This window comes from Bubalus kerabau, chromosome 7, assembly GCF_029407905.1.
Source record: "Bubalus kerabau isolate K-KA32 ecotype Philippines breed swamp buffalo chromosome 7, PCC_UOA_SB_1v2, whole genome shotgun sequence".
Classification (NCBI taxonomy): Eukaryota; Metazoa; Chordata; class Mammalia; order Artiodactyla; family Bovidae; genus Bubalus; species Bubalus kerabau.
The window spans coordinates 50472836-50495000 of NC_073630.1; the positions used below are offsets into that span (position 1 = coordinate 50472836).

A 22165-nucleotide genomic window follows, 5' to 3' on the forward strand; every position below is an offset into this window, starting at 1 on the left:
CTCAGATTCATGTCCATTGAGTCAGTGATGCTATCTAACCATCTATCCTCTGCCACCCCTTTCTCCTTTTGCCTTGAATATTTCCCATCATCTGGGTCTTTTCCAGTGAGTCAGCTCTTCACATAAAGTGGCCAGTATTGGAGCTTCAGTTTCAGCAAGAGTCCTTCCAGTGAATATTCAGGGTTGATTTCTTTTAGGATTGACTGGTTTGATCTCCTTGCAGTCCAAGGGATTCTCAGGAATCTTCTCCAGCACCACAATTCAAAAGCATCAGTTCTTTGGCTCTCAGCCTTCTTTATGGTCCAACTCTCACATCCATACATGACTACTGGAAAAACCAAAGCTTTGACTTTAAAAACTTTAAGACCACACTATTTGTGGAAATACATGTGGATTTGATGACATTTTAAGAGGATATTATTTTACTATTTTAGTGACTTGGTATAAATCAGTTCTTGGAATTTGTCAATCTACCAGTCAGCCAGATTGGGTATGAGTGAAGCTTTGATAGTACTTTTCCATTTTGGTGTATAGGCTGTTTACTATTTGAGGTCAGCAAGAGGTAATTTTTATTAATCTCATTTTAAGTCATGAAAAATTACATATTCTCTCTAAATTGTTATTTTTTGACAATCTACATGTGAGGATTCACTCATTTCTGTACAAAATTATTTAGGCAATAAATTTATGTTAAGAAAAATATGAAGAACAAGGTTTTTAAAATTCAGTTTTTCCTTGTTGAATCTAAGAAGTTACACATTTAGATAGTCATATGATGGACTCTTAGAATCTGTTAGAAAAATGATAAAGACATTTCTAAGGATCATGTCAATGTTCTACATTTCTTTTTCTTGTATTCTTTGTGATGTTGCCCTAAGGACTTACATTTTAAACTGGCCTATACAAGAAAACCCCTTGTGCTCTGTGATTTTTTTTTTTTTAGTTTTTAAGGAGGGAGTTTATCTGTTTTATTGAGGGGGTTAATTTACAAATATCATGAGTTGAATAAGAAGATGATTATTGAAGATGTGTAAGAATGTGGACAACTTGAATTTAGTATTGGTTGTAGTTTGATATCAATTAAGTTGGATTATTTATTTTTAGACAGTATGTTCATATACTATACTTTTGATGTGAAGAATACCCTACTAGATAGAATTCTTAAAGCATCTTAGTTTGACTTAGTCTGAAATTTAATTTGTTGGTTTTGTTTGAAATTCAACTGTCTTGACTATAGCCTGTGTTTGGGGTGGCAGGTTAGTAATTGCCCTTTGTTTTATTTCAGATCCGTGCATGTCACTGAGTCCACCATGCTTCACAGAAGAAGATAGATTTAGTCTGGAAGCTCTTCAAACAATACATAAACAAATGGATGATGACAAAGATGGTGGAATCGAAGTAGATGAAAGTGATGAAGTAGGTGGAGACCCTTTTCACTGATACTCTCTTGTAACAGCGTGACCAAGTTTATAGTCTTGAATTTTCCCATTATTCCTTGTATGACTCAACTCCATTTTCCTCGTTTTTAGTTTTTCTTTATGCTTTAATTTTACCCTTTGTATTTAGCATGATTTTTTCTTTTTTTCATGCATATATGTCTTCCTAGTCTTATAAGAATCCTTGGCCTCATGTACTTGCATTTCTCAAACATATATTCTGTTCTATGTCACCTATTTCTGTTTTATAAACCACCACCACATTTTGTCGTCTAAAACAACAACAATTTGTTATTTGTCCTGGTTCTCTGGGTTGACCGGGCTTTGCTGGGTACATTTTCTGTTCCCATAGTTATGGCCCAGCGTCATGGTGGCAGTTGTATTCAGTTGTGATCTCTTTTGGGCTGAAATATCTCAAATTACTTTTTTCCCTTCAGTCTCTCCATTTGGCAATTACTAATGTGTCATCATTCAGGGGTCTAGCTCAGACTTCCTCATGACATGACAGCTGGCCTTCCAGGTGGCAGTGTTCCAAGAAAACAAGTTCCCGTGTGAAAGTGCTTATCATACCCCTGCATGCCAATACCTGTTAATATCAAATTGGTTTAAAACAAGTTAATTGACTGAATTCAGAGTTTGTGTGGGAGAGGATTATATGAAAATATGAATGCCAGCATATGTGGTTTATTGGGGGTCACCGGCGTCATAGTCTACTGTAACCACTGTACAAATAAATAATGCTTTTTTTTTTTTTTGCTTTTTTTTTTTTAAGGATTCTCACCTTACCCCTGCTCTGGTGTCCCTTTTAGTTTTCTTCATAGAAATTGTTTTCTTTATTTGATTGTGATCTCATTCTTACCAAATTTCCTGGTCATCTTTTAGGTCTGTTCAACCTTTTTGTTGTATTTGTCACTGTTGACACTGCTTCTTTTTTAGTTTATATAATACTAAATTACATTTTTTTCTACATTATTGTCTAATGTTGTATAACAGGGACATCTTCTCATCACACTGTTGTCTAATCACATTGTTATGTAACAGTAGCATTCTCTAAAGATCAATTTTTGACCTGCTGTATCCCTGGGTGCTTAAATGGTAAAGAATATGCCACCAGTGAAGGAGACCTGGTTTCGATCCCTGGGTCAGGAAGATCCCCTGGAGAAGGAAATAGCAACCCACTCCAGTGTTCTTGCCGGGAGAATTCAATTCACAGAGGAGCCCCGAGGGCTACAGTCCATGGGGTTGCAAAGAGTTGGATATGACTGAGCAACTAACACTTTCAGTACTCTCATAAAACATTTACCTTGAAACTCCTCATCTGTTTTTAGGTTACTCTTATTTCCTTCATCTCTAAGTCAGTCCAGATTCTGACCTACATGTATGGCTTTCTGCCTGATGTCTTTTGAGGACTCGTGTTTTCAGCTTAGTTTATCTAAAACAAAATCCCAGATCTTTGCTTTGAAATCCTCAATGGCACGTGTCGACCTATTTCTCCTTTTTTTTAAGTCTTCTAAGTCAGGAGTTGGCAGACTTTAATGTAAAGGACCAGGTTAAGGGTTGAAATGTATCCCACTCCCTAAATATTTTGAAGTCCTAACCCTCAGAACCTCATAGTGTGACCTTATCTGGAAATGAGTTTGTTTCAGATGTAGTTATTTAAGAGGAGCATATGGAGTAGCATGGGTCCTTACTCCGGTATGACTGGTTTCTTTGTAAGAGAGGAGAAAACCATGTGGAAAGGCAGGTGTGGGGGGAAGATTATCATGTGACAGTGGAGGCAGAGATTGGAGTTATGAAGTTAGAAGTCAAGGAATGACAAGGATTGCTGATGACCCCAGAAACCAAGAGAAAGGCATCAAACAGGTTGTCCCCTAGAGCTTCAGAGAGCATGGCCCTCCTAACACTTGATTTCAGATTTATAGCCTCCAGACCTGAGAAAGAATAAATTTCTGCTATTTTAAGCCATTTAGTTTATGGTACTTTATTACAGCAGCCCTAGGAAACTAACACAGGCTAGCTAATAAATATTTCAGATGTTTGTGGGCCATATAATCTCTGTTGTATCTACTCATCACTCCCATTGTAGTGCCAAGCAGCCACAGACAGTATGTGGAGTAATGGTCATGGCTGTGTTTCAATAAAACTTTGTTTGCACAAAAACAAGTATCGGGCTGTAGTGTGTCAACCTCTGCTATAAATGAAATTTTGTGTTTTTAGAATTAATTCCTCCCCCCCCCCCCCACTTATCTGTTATAGTTATTGTTCCATTTTAATCTAGGTATTTATTATTTTATGGATAGATTATCACTCCTACATTTTTCTGCTCTAATTCATCATGCATATCACTTTGAGAATGTTTTTCTCTAGCTTAGAAGTTTAACAGTGATTTCTTAGTACTTATTAGATCAGATATTAACTCTTTAGTCTTTTTTTTTTGACTGTCTCTGCATCAACTGATTTCTGCTTACTAAGATAATAATCTCTTCTCATTCGGTTTAAATCATTTTGAATTGAGTTCAGTTCCAGTAATACCAAAATCATGGCTTCAGTTCAAAATAGTCAAATTTATTTGTTCACTTTTAGAACTACAGATGACAGGATATTCCTATTTTACATTGTTCTCAACTTAAAAAGTATCTGAAGTATGTAAATATATTCTATTGGTCAAAAAGTAGAGTAAATGAAATGAAGTTGATGGATTGTTAGTTTTACTTACTAGAATGTAACAAAGTAGTTGTCATTTATTAAGGGTCACTTTATTATACTGAGTAATTCATTCTCTCAGCATCACCATTTTTTCTCTCTTCCACTACAAAGACGCACAATATACACAACAAAATTAAGCTATAAAACTACTTTTAGTTTTTTAGTAAAGCATTGAAAAGTAATGCTCTAGATTATTAGTGATCAATTATTCATTCTAATCCTCTCAAGATTGTCTAAATGGTTTATTTAGTTGCCAGTATATTTACTTAGGATCTTGAAGATCAGTATTCTAACATAAGTTTTATTTACTCCATAAATTATTACTATCCACATGAATTATGGAATAAATAGCATTTTATGTTCATATATTTGATACTCTTTGTAAAGGAAATTATATTCTCTAGACTGAATAGATTTCCTAAAAATATTGTTGTACATTTTCTTAATCGTTTTACAGTATTCGTTTGATCAGACTCAGTGTCAGCTCAGAGTGTCTAGTGTTAAGTAGATGAGTGCCCTGTTCAGTTTCATAATTCAGTCCATCAATTAAATTGGAAATAACTTGTAACACTAAACCTTGTACTGTGTTGAAAGGTTATAATTTTAAGTTATTACACTAATGGTGCTGTTTTCCTCTGATTTTTAGTATTACTGAGGAACTAATAATTGTTTAACAGTGTTTTAGTTTAAGAAATATATTAATTCAGAGGGATTATTTCAGGGAGAGTGAGAGGTGGGACTAGAAGAGCCTATGTGGTTAATTTGGAAAGTTTTGGTATTATAAAATGTTTCATAAAAGATTAGTGTGCACTTTCACTTTTTAAAACTAGAATAGTTTTATATAGCTACATTTCAGAACTTCTAAATTAAGATTGGTTCATTTTTAGCTTAAAAAAGGTTAGATTTTTTTATATTAAAAATCTACATAATGAAATTAGTCTTGTTATTAATTGATATATCACATTATAAATATTATTACTCTGGGGTGTTTTCTGACACCAAGCAGTTTTTCCGTTTTCTAACACCCAACTGCATTTCCAGGAATTCAGTTCTGACACTCTCTACCTGGAGATAGTATCAAATCCTATGAGTTAAAGGACTCAGTCCCATTATACTGCCCTTACTTCAGATGCCAGCCACAAATCTCTGGTTATGTTTATGAATTTTAACTGACTGGCCTTGAATCTGAGATTCCCATGGCTCTTTCCTCAGATTTGAAAATTTGCTGGGTATGTATCTGAATAAAACGAAAACATGAATTCAAACCATACATGCACCACAGGTTCATAGCAGTATTATTTAAAGTTGCCAAGATATGGAAGCAACCTAAGCATCCACCAATAGATGAATGGGTAAAGACGATGTGGTATACAATAGAATATGACTTAGCCGTAAAAAGAGTAAACTTTTGCCATTTGCAGCAACATGGATGCACTTTGAGGGTATTATGCTGCTAAGTGAAATAAGTCAGACAGAGAAAGACAAATACTGTATGATACTGCTGACGTGTGAAATCTAAACATACAACAAATTAGTGAATAATACAAAAAAGAAGCAGAGTCACAATATTGAGAGCAAACTGTGATTACCAGTGGGGAGAGGGAAGTGCTGGGAGGGGCAAGATAGTGGGCATAGGGTACTAAAACTGTTAAGCTACAAGGATATATTGTACAACACAGGGAATATAGCCAATGTTTTGTAATAACTATAAGTAGACTAGGGCCTTTAAAAATTGTTAGTCACTATTGTACACCTGTAAGTTAGATAATATTGTTTATCATCTGTACTTCAATAAAAAAAGAAAATTTGCTTCAATGGCGCACAGAACTCAGGAGAACACTTTACTAATGTTTACTGGTTTATTAAAAAGAATACAGCTCTGGAACAGCCAAATGTAAGAGATGCACAGGACAGGGTTTGATAGAAGGGGCATGAAGCTTTCATGCCCTCTCTGGGCATGCCACCTTCCCAGCACCTCCCACACCGTGATGTGTTCACTAGCTCTCTGAATCTCTAAGTTCAAGAGTTTTTACAGAGCTCAGTTTCCCCAGAGGTCAGGTGAGAGGTACTAAAGTTTCCAATTCTCTAATCACTTGGTCCTTTTGGTGACCAGCTCCATCTTGAGGCTGCCTGGAGGCCCCACCCTTACTCATCTCATTAGTGTGAACTCAGGTGTGATCAAAGGAGAAAAGAACACTGTCACTGAGGAAATTCCAAGAGTTTTAAGAGCTCTATGCCAGGAACCAGGGATGAAGAACAAATATATTTGTTATTCTATCACAATTATAAAAATATTTAAATATGAAAAAACAGCAAAAACTCATTTAATTATTAAAAGTGCATTCAATGGGAAAGATCTATTCTAGTAGTGTGTTATATATAGGCAGGTATTAAGTAAGCTTATGCAGATAATTGACAGCCTATTTGAATGTATTTGATTGCATAATAGTTTCTAGAATTACAAGTTATTTTAATCTTTTTACCTCATCATAAGATACTAAGTGCTCTAGTGTGTGAGGTGTTATCATTATCACTGTGCCAAACAAAGTAAGCATGCATGGCTGTATAATTTATACTTCAGTGGAATTCTTATTCAGTCTTTTAAATTTTAATGGAATTCCAAATATTTTGTAATGAAAATAAAAACTATAAAACAAAGCTTACGTTTAAAGAACCTAGAATTCTATTAGTGTGATAGTTAACCTTTAATGTTTAAAAACAGAAGATGATAACTTTCTCTTTGTATTTCTTTTAATATTAATATTTAAAAGCAAATATAGCATGCTTCTGTGTTTTAATAGTACCCAAAAGAATCTAGAAATTCATTGTACAGTATGGTAGCTACTAGTACGTTTGTGTATTGAGCACTTAAAATTGAAGTGTGTTATATGTGTAAAATGTACTTCAGATTTGGAAGATTTATATAAATATAAAACATTTAAACTTTGAAATCTTGATTACCTGTTGGAAATGGTTATATTATGGACATACACACTGAGTTACATGAAATACAAAATTTGTTTTACTTGTTTCTTTTTACTTTTTAATGTGACTCCTAGGAAATTTTAACTCACAATTTATTTCTATTGGACAGGACTGATCTTAGAGACTATAATGTATTGTAAATGTTAAGGAATAGGTTTTAAATTCTGAGTTTTTGGACCAGTTTGCTGTCTTCAGTTCATTACAGCCGTGTCTTGATTTGTATTTCTTCAGTGTCTCTTTTTTAAAGTGAATATTAATACTATTATACATCTCCAGTGGGCATCATTAGGAAACTTCCTGAGTTTCTTAGGGAACCTTACTCAGAAATGTTAAAATACTTGATTTCTTGTGATTTTTTGAATCAAAGTATTGCTTTTAAAAGTATTTTGAATTAAAGACTTTTTACCACAGTATAGTTTCTTTACAATGTTGTGTTAGTTCTGCTGTACAGCAAAGTGAATCAGTTAAAGTGTACATAGAGCCACTCTTTTTTTGATTTCCTTCCCATTTAGGTCACCACAGATAATTGAATAGAGTTCTTTGTGCTATACAGTAGGTCTTCATCAGTTATTATTTTACACGTGTGTGTTAGTTGCTCAGTCGTGTCTGACTCTGCAACCCATGGACTATAGCCTGCCAGGCTCCTCTGTCCATGGAATTCTCTAGGCAAGAATACTGGAGTGGGTTGCCATTCCCTTCTCCAGGGGATCTTCCCAACGCAGGGATTGAACCTGAGTCTACTGCACTGTGGGCAGCTTCTTTACCCTCTGAGCTACCTGGGAAGCCTGTTTTATATATAGTGGTGTATATATGTCAGTCCCTATCTCCCAGTTTGTCCCATCTCCCCCTTCCCTTCTGGATAACTGTAAGTTTGTTCTCTACATCTGTGACTCTATTTCTGCTTTTTTTCATCTGTACCGTTTTTCTATATTCCACATATAAGCAATATTACACAGTATTTGTTTTTCTGACTTCACTCTGTATGACAATCTCTAGGTCCATCCATGTCTCTGCAAATGGCAATATTTTCATCCCTTTTTATGGCTAAGTAATATTCCACTGTTATGTATGTACCACATCTTCTTTATCCATTTCTCTATAGATGGGCATTTAAGTTGCTTCCATATGCTGGCTATTGTAAATAGTGCTGCAGTGAACATCGGGGTGCGTGTATCCTTTTAAATTGTGGTTTCTCCAGATATATGTCTATGAGTGTGATTGCAGGGTCATATGGTAGCTCTGTGCACCTTAGTATCAAAAAAAAACCTAATCAAAAATGGGCAGAAGACCTAAACAGACATTTCATCAAAGAAGACATACAGATGACCAGCAAACACATGAAAAAATGCTCAACATCACTAATTATTCCTGGAGAAGGTAATTCTTTAATTTTTAGAGAAATGCATATCAAAACTACAATGAGGTATCACTTCACACTGATCAGAGTTATTAAAAAATCTACAATAAATGCTGGAGGTGAGGAGAAAAAGGAACTCTCCTACACTGTTAGTGGGAATATAAATTGGTGCAGCCACTATGGAGAACAGGATGCAGGTTCCTTAAAAAACTAGCAATATTGCTTAAAAAAAAAAAAAAAAGTTTAGCATAATATTTAGCATTTGAAAATGCTGATTGGAAGCTTAATTTTTTTCTCACATGCCCTTTGTTTTTGGTCATATGAGAAAGCATTTTCTTTTCTAGTTTATTCATTCATTTGATATTGAGCTAGTGTTGGATATCTGCTGTATGCCAGATACTCAAGTAGACCTTGAAATACATTAGGAACAAAACAGACAAAATTATATAAATCTTCAAGCGCTTGCTAACATTCTAATGGGGTTTGTGGGAAGGCAGACTAAACAAACTAAGCAGGGAAAGGGGGATCAGACAGGTAGATAATGGATAGCCACAGCTGTAGCTTTAAATAGGATGTCATGGCAGAACTCATTAAGAAGGTAGCACTTAAAGTGTATACTGTATGCAGTGCTTGGACAAGAGAATAAATATCTGGCAATTTTCCAGAGCTGTTCTAAAACTGAAATTGGAGGACTGGGGATGTTTTAGATTAGGAACAGGATGTATGGCTTTTGCTGTCTAGGTCATTGTCTTCTGACTCAAGATCAAGGAGACTAGGTGTCAGTATATGCTGAATTTGTGATCTGCTTAGATTGACGTGTTGATTACAGTTAAGTTTGCATGTTCTGTTAATACTGAAGATATTTTGGACAGTGAAGGTACTTGATTAACAGGTAATTTAAATGAAATTATTGAATGATTTTGTGGCCCTGAGCTCATCAGTAGCAGGCAGTGAGAATTGACATTATTATTGCCTATTAAGTGGCTGGAAATTTTATTAAATTTCTAGTGTATGTGAACTTTGTTTTCTGTTTTTACTTTTCCTCCTCCTCCTTTTATATTTTAAAAAGTTTTTTACCTTTTTCTACTTTCTCTTCCTTTTTATCTATTCTTCCTTTCATTCATGTGATTTTGACTAGTTTCAGTTTTTGTTCTTAATCAGTTTTATATGTATATAAATATAAATAATTTATATATATATAAATTTATTTCTTTGAAAAATCTGATTGTACCTTGTATTTCAGTTTTTCTTAGCTATTCTACCTGAAAAACACCTTTGTCATCATTTATCTGTACCCCTTTCAGAAGACTTAGTTTTAACTACACAGATATATCTGTCTGAAACAAGGAGAGTCACCTAAGAAAATAGGCAAAAGTAGGGTCAGAAAAAAATAGTAGATAATACATTTTAAAAAAGGATCACTGAGTTTTGAATTTCATGGAGTACTGTTTCTAAAGGAATGTCGTTGTTGGTGGTGTTTAGTTGCTAAGTTGTGTCTTACACTTGCGACCCCATGGACTATAGCCTGCTGGCGCCTCTGTCCATGGGATTTCCCAGACAGGCATACTGGAGTGGTTGTCCTTTCCTTCTCTAGGGGGTCTTCCTGACCCAGGGATCAAACCCACATCTTCTTCATTGGCAAGCGAATTCTTTACCACTGAGCCACCAGGGAAGGTCTTCTGAAGGAATAACTGCATGCATTCTTCTTAAGTTTTCTAAGTTAAAATTTCAACTTATGTATTATTATCTATTATATAATACATTTTCCCCAACTTAATGGTTTACTAAGTCGCTCACGGTTTTACCATCTCACAGTTTCCATGCATCAGAAATCCAGGTGCAGTTTAGCTGGGTTTCCTGGCTCTGAGCCTTTCACAAGCTGCAGTTAAGATGTCAGCTGGTGTACTTCCTGGAGGTCCAGTGGTTATGACTTCATGCTCCCAATCCTGGGGTCACAAGTTTGATCCTCGGTCAGGGAACTAAGATCCTGCATGCTGAGTGGTGTGGCAGGAATAAAACAGAAATAAAACAAAAAGATGTCAGGTGATATTGCAGTCATCTCAAGGCCTGATTTGGGGAGGATCCACTTCAAGGCTGACGTATGTGGCTGTTGGTCCCCCAGGTCCTCACTGGTCATTGGGTTGGAGATGTTGGTTTTCTGTTACATGGCTGTCTCCATAGGGCAGTGGGTTTCGCTCATTGAGTGAGAGGGGAGCTGAAGGGGGCAGGGAGAGTGTAGGGTGGGGAGAGAGAGGAAGCAGGAAGAGTGGACAACATGGAAATCAAAGTCTTTTTGTAACCACATCTTGGAAGTGACGTTTCATCCCTTTTTTGCTTTGATCTGTTTGTCTAAAATGAGTCCTTAGGTCTAAAATGAGTCCTTAGGTCTAGCTGATCCTCAGGGGAGGTGGTTACATTGGAGCAGAAATAAGAGGATGTGGGGACTATTATGAGCCACGTTAGAGGCTGCTTACCATGGTTTGTTTTTCTTTTCTGCTAACTAGAGATATTTGACAGGAACTTCTCAAGCCACAGGATTATAAAAACAATAAAATTATATAACTTCCTTCAAAAGGCTTCGTTTTATAAGCGACCCACAATAAGACTTTTCATGTTTATCTTTGTAATGTGTGTGCTAAGCTCACAGTTGTGTCTGACTGTCTGCAGCCCCATGGACTGTAACTTGACAGGCTCCTCTGTCCATGGGATTCTCCAGGCAAGAATACTGTAGTGGGTTGCCATTCCCTTCTCCAGGGGACCTTTCTGACCCAGGGATTGAACCCTGGTGGCCTGCATTGCAGGCAGATTCTTCGCCATCTGAACCACCAAGGGAAGCCCAATTTTGTAATAGGATACATCTAACATTTTAGAGCATGTTAAATTTGATTAAAATGATCTATTGAGTAGCGCTTTACGTGCACAAATGTACAAGTACAACATAATTTGACTGAAGGATCACTTGGCATTCACCCAAAAGGACAGGTGGGACAAAGTAAACTGAAGAGAGTAGGTGCGAAAGAATTCTTGCTGTTAAATTATAATTATTGAGGTATTTTCCTGTATGTTGAGATTTTTCATAGTTTCATAGTTCAGTTATTTAAAGACTTGATGCTGTAAAAACAAGCTTTAGTTCTTTCTGGAAAATAGTAGCAATAAGCATACAACTAGAGTAGCGGAGAACATTAATAGTTATTCCATAGAAAAAAGTTTTTCTATGGAAAAACTGGGAAATAGCTAATTTGCTTTTGTTACTGTAGGACTTCTCAAGCTTCTATTTGTGGATTTATATACTAAAATAATAGAAAACATTTATTTAGCATTTACTTTTTCTTGCACAATTGTAAGCACTTTGCACACACTCTGGTATGGACTCCTCATAGCAACCCTAGGAGCTAAGAATATACAATAATTATCTATTTGCAGACAAGGAAGTCCATTTAGGGAGATCAGGCAAATGCCCCGGACCACTGGCTTAAAAGTGATAAAGCAGACTGAACCCGTGTTCTTGATTTCCAGTCTGTGTTGCCTTTCTGTGTTAATGTGTATCATTAATCTCTATCATCAAGCCCTCCCTGATACAATTTATAAATAAATAGCTGTATATAAATAGTGTGTGTATAAAAATATTTTTACTATACAATATATACATACATGGGCTTCCCTGGTGACTCAGTGGTAAAGAATTCGCGTGCCAGTGCAGGGGATGTGGAATCGATCCCTGGGTCAGGAAGATCCCCTGGAGAAGGAAATGACAACACACTCTAGTATTCTTGCCGAGAAAATTCCATAGACAGAGGAGTCTGGTGGCCTGTATATAGTCCATGAGGTCACAACAGTTGGACATGACTTAGTGACTGAGAAACATATACATACATGCTACAATATCAGTGTTACTGTTTTTAAAAGGTTTACAAAAATATAAGTTAAAAATGATATAAGATTAAATACAAATGGAAGCTCTAATATTTCCTTCCTTTAAAGTGGATTAGATTTTATATCCCTTTGGTGTCTGGGCAACCAAATTTGGAGACCACTGCAGTAATGAATTGTAAAGCAGTGTCTGTTATCTGTCACATAGGCTTCACTCCATTTTTGTAAGTACCAGCAACTGTGAGAATGTTTCACAAAAGCAAGTTCCTGAACACCAATAATGCTAATATTCTTCTCTAATTTCCCACTGTTCATTGTATACAGGTCTCCTTACTATATAGCACATCAGTTACTGATATTCTTATGGTGACTGCCCTGTTTCTTATGATTGAAATTAGCTCTGATACTATGATACCTTTCAGAAATTATATTGTGACTGGGCTTCCCTCGTGGCTCAGCTGGTAAAGAATCTGCCTGCAATATGGGAGACCTGGGTTTGATCCCTGGGTCGGGAAGATCACCTGGAGAAGGGATAGGCTACCCACTCCAGTATCCTGGCCTGGAGAATTCCATGGACTGTATAGTCCATGGGGTTGCAAAGAGTCGGACACGACTGAGCGACTTTCACCTCACTTCATTGTAAGAACGGAGGAGAGGTCACACTCTTTATACTAATTTAGAAAAAGGCAGAGGATGATTGAGACAGAAAATTTAGATATCGTTTTGATGAGTGAATCAGTGACTAAAATCTATACTTTATTTCCTGTGAACAGTATGCTTTTTGTAAATTTATGATTTTTCATTTTAGATGCAAATTCTTTTAATTTTTAAATTGAATTTTTACTTGGCATGTGTCTAATTATTGATCTGTAGAGATCACAAAAGAAGTAATGATTTTGAACGCCTTTGAAGAGGAGTCTGTGCAAGAAATACCCTTCTCTTATCAGGAAGAAGTCATCTGTTTGGGTTTTTCTGCACAGTACTGTTTGGGTTTTATGCACAGTATTGTTTTTAAATTTTATTTTAAATTGGAAGATAATTACAATATTGTGATGATTTCTGCCATACACCAACATGAATCAGCCATAGGTTTACATATGTCTCCTCCCTCTTAAACCTCCCTTCCACCTCCCTCCCCATCCCACCTCTCTAGCTGGTCACAGAGCATGGGCTTTGGGTTCCAAGTCATACAGCAAATTCCCACTATCTGCTTTACGTATGGTGATATACATGTTTCAGTGCTACTCTCTCAAATCATCCCACCATCTCTCTGCTTCACTGTGTCCAAAAGTCTGTTCTTTATGTCTGCATCTCTATTGCTGCACTATAGATAGGTTCATCAGTATCATCTTTCTGTATTCCATATATATAATTAATACAGGATATTTGTCTTTCTCTTTCTGACTTACTTCTCTTTGAATGATAGGCTCTAGGTTCATCCACTTCATTAGAACCTACTCAAAGCATTCCTTTTTATAGTTGAGTACTATTTCATTGTGTATATGTAAGATGTTCAAGCTGGTTTAAAAAAAGGCAGAGGAACCAGAGATCAAATTGCCAACATCTGCTGGATCATCGAAAAAGCAAGAGAGTTTCAGAGAAACATCTATTTGTACTTTATTCACTATGCCAAAGCTTTTGACTATGTGGATCACAATAAACTGTGGAAAATTCTTCAAAAGATGGGAATACCAGACCACCTGACCTGCCTCTTGAGAAATCTGTATGGAGGTCAGGAAGCAACAGTTAGAACTGGACATGGAACAACAGACTGGTTCCAAATAGGAAAAGGAGTACGTCAAGGCTGTATGTTGTCACCCTGCTTATTTAACTTCTATGCAGAGTACATCATGAGAAATGCTGGGCTGGAAGAAGCACAAGCTGGAATCAGGATTGCTGGGAGAAATATCAAGAACCTCACGCAGATGACACCACCCTTAAGCCAGAAAGCGAAGAAGAACTAAAGAGCCTCTTGATGAAAGTGGAAGAGGAGAGTGGAAAAGTTGGCTTAAAGCTCAACATTCAGAAAACTAAGATCATGGCATCTGGTCCCATCACTTCATAGCAAATAGATGGGGAAACAGTGGCTGACTATTTTTCTGGGCCCCAAAATCACTGCAGATGGTGACTTCAGCCATGAAATTAAAGGCCCTTACTCCTTGGAAGGAAAGTTATGACCAATCTAGACAGCATATTAAAAAGCAGAGACGTTCCTTTGCCAACAAAGGTCCATCTAGTTAAGGCTATGGTTTTTCCAGTAGTCATGTATGGATGTGAGAGTTGGACTATAAAGAAAGCTGAGCACCGAAGAATTGATACTTTTGAACTGTGGTGTTGGAGAAGACTCTTGAGAGTCCCTTGGACTGCAAGGAGATCCAACCAGTCCATCCTAAAGGAGATCACTCCTGGGTATTCATTGGAAGGACTGATGTTGAAGCTGAAACTCCAATACTTTGGTGAAAAGTATTGACTCATTTGAAAAGACCCTGATGCTGGGAAAGATTGAGGGCAGAAGGAGAAGGTGACGACAGAGGATGAGATGGTTGGATGTCATCACCGACTCAATGGACGTGAGTTTGGGTAGGCTCCAGGAGTTGGTGATGGGCAGGGAGGCCTGGCGTGCTGCGGTTCATGGGGTTGCAAAGTGTCGGACACGACTGAGTGACTGAACTGAACTGAACCACAACTTCTTTATCCATTCATCTGGCAACATCTAGGTTTCTTCCATGTCCTAGCTATTGCAGATAGTGCTGCAGTGAACATTGGGGTGCATGTGTCTTTTTGAGTTATGGTTTCCTTAGGGTATATGCACAGTAGTAGGATTGCTGGATCATATGGTAGTTTAATTCCTAATTTTTTTAAGAAATCTCTTTACTATTCTCCATAGTGGCTGTATCAATTTATGTATGATTTTTGATACCTTGTGACACATCAAAATCTGTTAAGTACCAAATATGTTTGTTACTTTGCCTCATCTCTTCTCTGTTCTCATGTTCCTATAGCCTGTGTGCTGTGCTGAGTTGCTTCAGTTGTGTCCGATTCTTTGCGACCCAGTGGACTGTAGCTTGCCGGACACCCCATCCATGGGATTCTCCAGGGGATCTTTCCAACTCAGGGATCAAACCCACGTCTCTTACATCCCCTGCATTGGCAGGCGGGTTCTTTATCACTAGTGCTACCTGGAAAGCCCCAACTATAGCTTGCTATTCAAAATGATTTGGAGGCTATAGACATGTTTTGGAAACAAGGCAGAAATGAGGTTGGGGCACTCTTCTATACTTTGCATTTAGCCTACAGAGTGAGGAAATAAAGGCAGTGAACCCTTAGGACAAAGGGATCACTGCAGCCAAATCTGCAGGCCTCAAGGGAGAGAAGTGGATTGAAAACATTTTTTTATCTTTTGAAAGGTTGCTGTAAGGAATAAATAGAAGGGTGTCCCAGGATAAGCAGGAGCTTGTTAGAAATGCAAAATTACAGGCCCCATCCCAGCCCTCTGGATCAGAAACTTGGGGATAGAGCCCAGAAATCTGTTTTAACATGTTCTTCCTTGATTCTGATGCCCACTCTGTACTTAATAAATCTTGATAGTTTTTGCACTATGCTTTTTTTTTTTAACAGTTTTTATAATATCAGGCATTATATTTGGCTGCTGTGATAGTCTTGGTCCCTGAACTTTGTGATTTCACTTTGGCCACGTTCCACCTTAAAGAAGTTACAGACCTGCGGTTACTATGAAACAGGGCTGTGTGTGTTTTTTTGGGGAGATTCTTTGCTTTTGTTAAGGTAAGGTGGTTCTATAGACTACAATAGTTATGAATCATTGTATAAATTATTTGGACAGATCTTAAGAAAACGTCTCATTTTATAGTTATATAAATATAATTACAATGTTTCTTAGGTTCTAAATTTTCTATCCTGCTGCAGCGTGTGTTTACTTGAGTACCTGGGCTCTTATATCTTTTCTTGACCATTATATTAATATTACCTATTTACTAGACTTCCTCTTCTGTCTCTTACTTTTGCAGTTCATTTACCAGCTGCTGTTGTTATCTTTTTATGATAGTTGATAAGAACTAACTCTCCTGCTGCTGCTGCTAAGTCGCTTTAGTCTTGTCCAACTCTGTGCGAGCCCATAGACGGCAGCCCACCAGGCTCCCCTGTCCCTGGGATTCTCCAGGCATGAACACTGGAGTGGGTTGCCATTTCCTTCTCCAATGCATGAAAGTGAAAAGTGAAAGTGAAGTCGCTCAGTCGTGTCTGACTGTTAGCGACCCCATGGACTGCAGCCCACCAGGCTCCTGCATCCATAGGATTTTCCAGACAAGAGTACTGGAGTGGGGTGCCATTGCCTTCTCCGACTAACTCTCCTAGAATGTTTCAGTTCACAAACCTCCTTCTCTTTCAAAGCAAGTGCCATAGAAACCAGAAGACTTCTCTTTTATAATCATCCAGACTGTCTCACCTCTGTGCCTTCCATCTCTGATTTATTATAGTAGATTCCCTCTTGATGATTCCTTAGTCACAGGTCATTTGAGAATACCATTGGTCCTATGTAGTTCAGTTATATATAGATTGAATATTAGGCTTTGTTGTACGACCTTAAATACAACAAGAATTTCTGTGGAAAGGTGGGTTTCAAACGGCAAATAAATGCTCTTACGGCAAATAAATGCAACTGGGAATTAATAATTTGTGGCACGAGATCTGTATATAAAGAACACGAAACTTCTGAATTATTTTATGGTTTATGGTGTTGAAACTTCTGAAATTTTTGTCTCTTTCTTGGAGTTCCCACAACTCCTGCTTCAACTGGTAAATATTTTAGCCTTTTCCTCCAAATAATATCTGCTTTAGTATTCCGTCATACCAAATGATAATTATGTGTTTTAATTTAATTGACTTCTCATTCCTGTTGATTAATTGTTAAAGTGCCTTGCAGAGGGTTTCGTGTTGAGTACTGTTACAGACTGGAAGGGGGCAGCAGCGTGGGAGTGTGCATCAGGACCTGCATCTGTGCTCCTTCAGTTCCAGCCCGACTGTACTGCCAGTCCTGCTCTCTCGTCCCCCTCCTTTCCTGGGCACTCGCTGGATCACAGCATGGCACTGCATTTATGTAAATTTTTTTTTTTTTTTGAGAGTTTAGCATCCTTCACATTATTGTAGAAGATCTCTGAGTTCCAGTGGGTACAGAACCTATTTATCCCCATTTCACAAATGAATTAGATAAAATTGTACCTTTGCTGGAACATTAACTCTGTCTGCTCTGTATATGACCATATGATTCATCATCCACACTGGAATCCTTTTCAGAATGAAAGGAGGTCATATGAGTGAACTACACGAGGATGGCAGTTGTGAGCGAGGGGTGCCCCTGGCAAGTGGGGCAGCGTAGTCACCTCACTGTGTGTCTTATCACAGGTTCCCGTTGTGCTGCTTATCTTTATCTTCGTTTTGCTCCTTTACTAAGTTGTTGTTAAGTTGATCTAAGTTTGTGCCAAGGTTTGTTCTGTTAGCAAAGCTTGATTGGATCTATTTCAGTTTCGTTTATCATCTTAAGTACTTTTACATGGGTATAATTTGTTTTCTAGTAACATGGCAGAGACTTGGGCGTTTTTCTATTACTTTTTCTTAGAATTGCATGATTTCTCTCTCTCTCTCTCTCTCTATTCTTTAGAAATAATGTAGTGTAACAATATTTTCTGTATTAACTTAGTACTTGCTGACCCTTTCATTGCTTTTTAGTTATTTTTTTTAGTAGTTTCCTGGCTTTCCCTCATTTTTATATGTGAAGAATTCAGTCTAAATTCTCATATGGACTTATCCAGTTTTCAGCCTGCTAGGCAGAAAGGAGCAGAACAAAAATGCGGATTGGTTGTGTCAAGGTCGCTTTCCTTTAAAAGGAGACAGTAGGTGTCTGTCAGACAGCTTACCTCGGTAGTGCTGACTAGGTGACTGACTGACTGAATTAAGATTCCATTCCTGGGAGAGGGTGAAACGGGAATTAAGTATTGTCTTGGTTTAGTGATGTGGGGGTTAGTGTAAGTGACTCCATTATGGGCCTGTTGTCTTTGTTTTTAACAGTTCTCCCCTTTTGATCAGACCTTCGGCCTGAGAGGTGTAATCAAAATTTAAGGTATTAGTAACCCTGCCAGCTACTGCTCTGAAATTCTAGCTGTTTTTGCTGACCCTCTGTGTGGTGTTGATGGGTCATGACTTCAGGTTCACATTTTTTAAGTTGGTCATTCTCTTCATTCCTTTTCTGATACTCCAGTCTTAGGGAGAGCACTTGTTTAGTGGTTAGTAGCTATGAACATTCACTTAAAGCTTTTGAGAGAATGCAGCATACCAGGGAGACACTATGGTTATTATAAGGATAATTCTTAGTATCTGGAGTTCATTTTGAAGCCATGGTCCGCAAGACCCAAACCACTCAGATTCAAATAAGTCAAAGACAGACTTGGTTGAAAGAGTCACTTTGTTAAGCCTAGTGGCTTGTTCAGTGATCTTATATTGTTGAGTTTTAGCTCCCCCAGGAGTGTTAACCCAGGTTCAGCAGGTGGTGTTAGCCACAGCACAGGCACCTTCTTGCTCAGCTAAAAGATAACCAAGGGCTATCCCATTACCATGAACAACTTGGGCCAGAGAATTAAGGATTTTTGTTGGACACCTTCAATCAAACAACTTTGGCTAGAGAGTTAAGGATTATTGTTGGACACCTGCAGTCTGCTTTTGCAGCAGATTCTGTAGTATCTTCAAGAGTAAAGGAGAGGTTCCTGATCAGAGCGTCAGATTTGCACTCACTTCTAACCAAGGTGGCTCAGACAGTAAAGGGTCAAATGAGGGAGACCCGTGTTCGATTCCTGGGTCGGGAAGGTCCCCTGGGGAAGGAAATGGCAACCCACTCCAGTACTATTGCCTGGAAAATCCCATGGACGGAGGAACCTGGTAGACTGCAGTCCATGGGGTCGCAAAGAGCTGGACACGACTGAGCGACTTCACTTTCACTTTCTAACCAAGGAAGGAAGTAGGGACCTGCCAAAGGAAGCAAATCCTGGCTCATGAATGCCTCCTGTTAGATTCCTTCTAACTTGATGTAAATTCAGGGGAGTTGACCAATGAGGTATTTCACTTTGACTGTGGACGGTTAGGGCTGCAGTTAGATCACCTAAGGGGCATTGCTAAGTTATGTGCCAGCCATCTAGGCTTTCATAAGTCTAAGGAGAATGATAACCACCACAGACAAAGATAAATCCTGTCAAGGCACAGACTACTCCTGTGTAAGTGGTACTGTTAATGGATCAGTTTGTCTGTTGCAAGCCATGGGTCAGTTAGGTTTCCAGTGAATTTGAGACGTAAATCTCCTAGCCTGAAATTAAAAAAAAAAGTTCTAAATTCCTTGCAAAGGTGGATGCTGCTGGTAAGATTTTTTCTGTGATTGAGAGTAGGTCCAGTTTAAATGATCCTAAGAACATGCAGGTGCAAATGTACCGTGATTTGTATAGGTATTTGTGTCTAATTGAGAAAGTACAGTTTTAATTGGAGAAAGGTTAGAACACGGTCGTGGAGGTTAGAACACGGCCGTGGATGTTCTGGCTATAAAATGTGCACTCTAACTTCCAGGGGGTTTGATTGTAGTTTGTTCGTTCCCTCTCTTCTTCCCTCCTTCCTTCCTACCATCCTTCTTTCCTTGTTTGTAGTTTATGTTGACATTGGGAATAGACAGAAAATTGGGAGGACAAGGGGATCTCTAGCATCATGGACAAATTGGAATTTTTTGATATGAAATTCAGCAGTCTGAAAGGTTACCTCTCTTAGCAGTGGCTTGGGAGATATGGATGATGGCTTTATCTTTCCAGGCCAGTACCAGAGTAAAGGAAAGAAAGAGAAGAAGAAAGGGTTTCATGTTTAGTAAAGTATGAAGTCTTGACCCAGCAGCTTGGATGGAAGTAGTCTACCTTGATGTTGGCAACTTCTCTAACTGGTCAGTTTGATTTGTAGATCTCCGGTGCTTGTACAGGACCTGATGTCAGGTGGAGCCTTCAGCCGTGAAACGTGTACCCACGTTTTAATGCTTTCTAGTTTCACTGTAGTGTCAGGGCTCAGAAGCACTTGGTAAGGTCCCTTCTAGTGGGGCTCAGAGGTTGTCTTCCTCTGATGCTATTTCCAAAATACCCAGTCATCAGGCTCCAGACTATGACCTACAGTGTCCTTTAAATTGGGATCTGGGAAAGCTTTTTTAACCTGTTGATAATAGGCTTTAGCATAAGATATTATAATAGGTAATCATATTTGCATGTGATAAAGGGGTCAAGAAGTTGTATACCAATAGTTTATATGGAGTAGTTTGTTGCCTAAAAGGAGTACAGAAGCAGACCCTGACCGAGAAGCAGTACCTTAGGCCAAAGGAGGCCAGTAGTTTCAGTGAGTTTTGCAGTGTTTTTTGTTCAGGGTTGTATAATTTGCCTAGTGAAGTGAGTTCCTTGATCACTGGAGGTTGTGGGAGGTAGACTCAAGTGGGACACATGTTTTCTAACAGTTTCTCTTCCACTGTGAAGACCTTAGCCTTGTGGCTAAGAAAGGCTTCAAGTCGTCTGAAAAACATACATACACTAACACAAACATACTGATAAGTCATTCAAGGCGGCAGTTGAGTTGTTTTCCCAGGAGTGGACCTGACGGGTCCGACACTGGTGGTGAGCTGTTTCCACAGTTTTATAGAAGTGTCCTCATGCATGTTTGTTCATAATTTGAGTCACCATAATTGTACCATGGTTGGTAAAGGGATGTAAAAACCAAAAGATGGGGTTTGCCAGGGAGTCAGGAAGAACCAAGCAGCTTTGCTTCTTGGTTGGGTTTCCATAGCCCCAACTAGTCATTCAATTTGTAACCATTATTTGCCCATTGTGGTTTCTCCTATTTAGGAACAGATTGTTTCCATGTTGCAAGGACATCAGGGTGGCAGAAATAGGGCAGCATGTGGTCAGTTTTTGCATAAACAGAATGGACTTGATCCACATGTACCGTGACCTTTATAGACCTTGCTGCTGCCTGTACATGAAAATCAGCCAGAACATTTCCCCAATAGCCAGGTTTAGTCCTTTTAGTGTGAGCCTCAATTTTGATACAATTTAGAAGGTAAGAGAATAGTAGCAAGAAGGTCATCTACTTGTTGTCCATTTTTGATTAAAGTCTCAGTGGATATAAGAAAACCCCTTTGTTTCTATAATGTCCTCAAATCATAGATGATCCTAAAGGCACAGTAGCTGTCAGTATAAATATTAATAACTTGTCCTCCTGATAATTTGCGTTTTTCTGGTAAGGGCGTGGACCTCTGCTTGTTGGACTGATTTAGCCTGTGGGAGGTTTCCCCTCTCAAGTAATTCGTATCAAGTAGTAATAGCATAGCCAGCTGGGAAATTCCCGCTTTCATTTTTACAGTATGATCTATCAACAAACAAAATTAGATCAAGATTAGTCAAAGGAGCATCTCATAAATTGCTGTCACAAAATGGGATGTTATTATCTCATCGTCATGGGGTTCACTCTTGTCAGGCAAGGGTAGTAATGAAGCAGAATTAATAACACTGTAGCATTTAAGATGCAGATTAGGTGATGAAAGCAGAAGGCTCTTGTAAACGGTTAGACTGCTTGCAGAGAAATGCTGAGTCAATTCAGAATTAAGAAGACTTTGGACAGCATGTGGAGTTTGTAAGTAAATGTCATTTCCTAGGATTAAATCTGAGGCTTCTACTGACTTTACTTCTGCAGCTGTACCCTTAAGGCAGTTGGGAGAGGCACGAACAACTGAATT

General features: G+C 38.2%; 1 protein-coding gene across 7 annotated transcripts in view; it reads left to right on the forward strand.

Annotated features, from left to right (window-relative positions):
* Positions 1–22165, forward strand: part of STIM2 (stromal interaction molecule 2) — a 188674-nt gene that overhangs the window by 75268 nt on the left and 91241 nt on the right. For all 7 annotated transcript variants that reach the window (XM_055588205.1, XM_055588204.1, XM_055588206.1 and 4 more), the window contains exon 2: positions 1286–1416. In XM_055588205.1, the coding sequence (XP_055444180.1) occupies positions 1286–1416 (131 nt within the window). The remainder of the gene's footprint in view (positions 1–1285; positions 1417–22165) is intronic.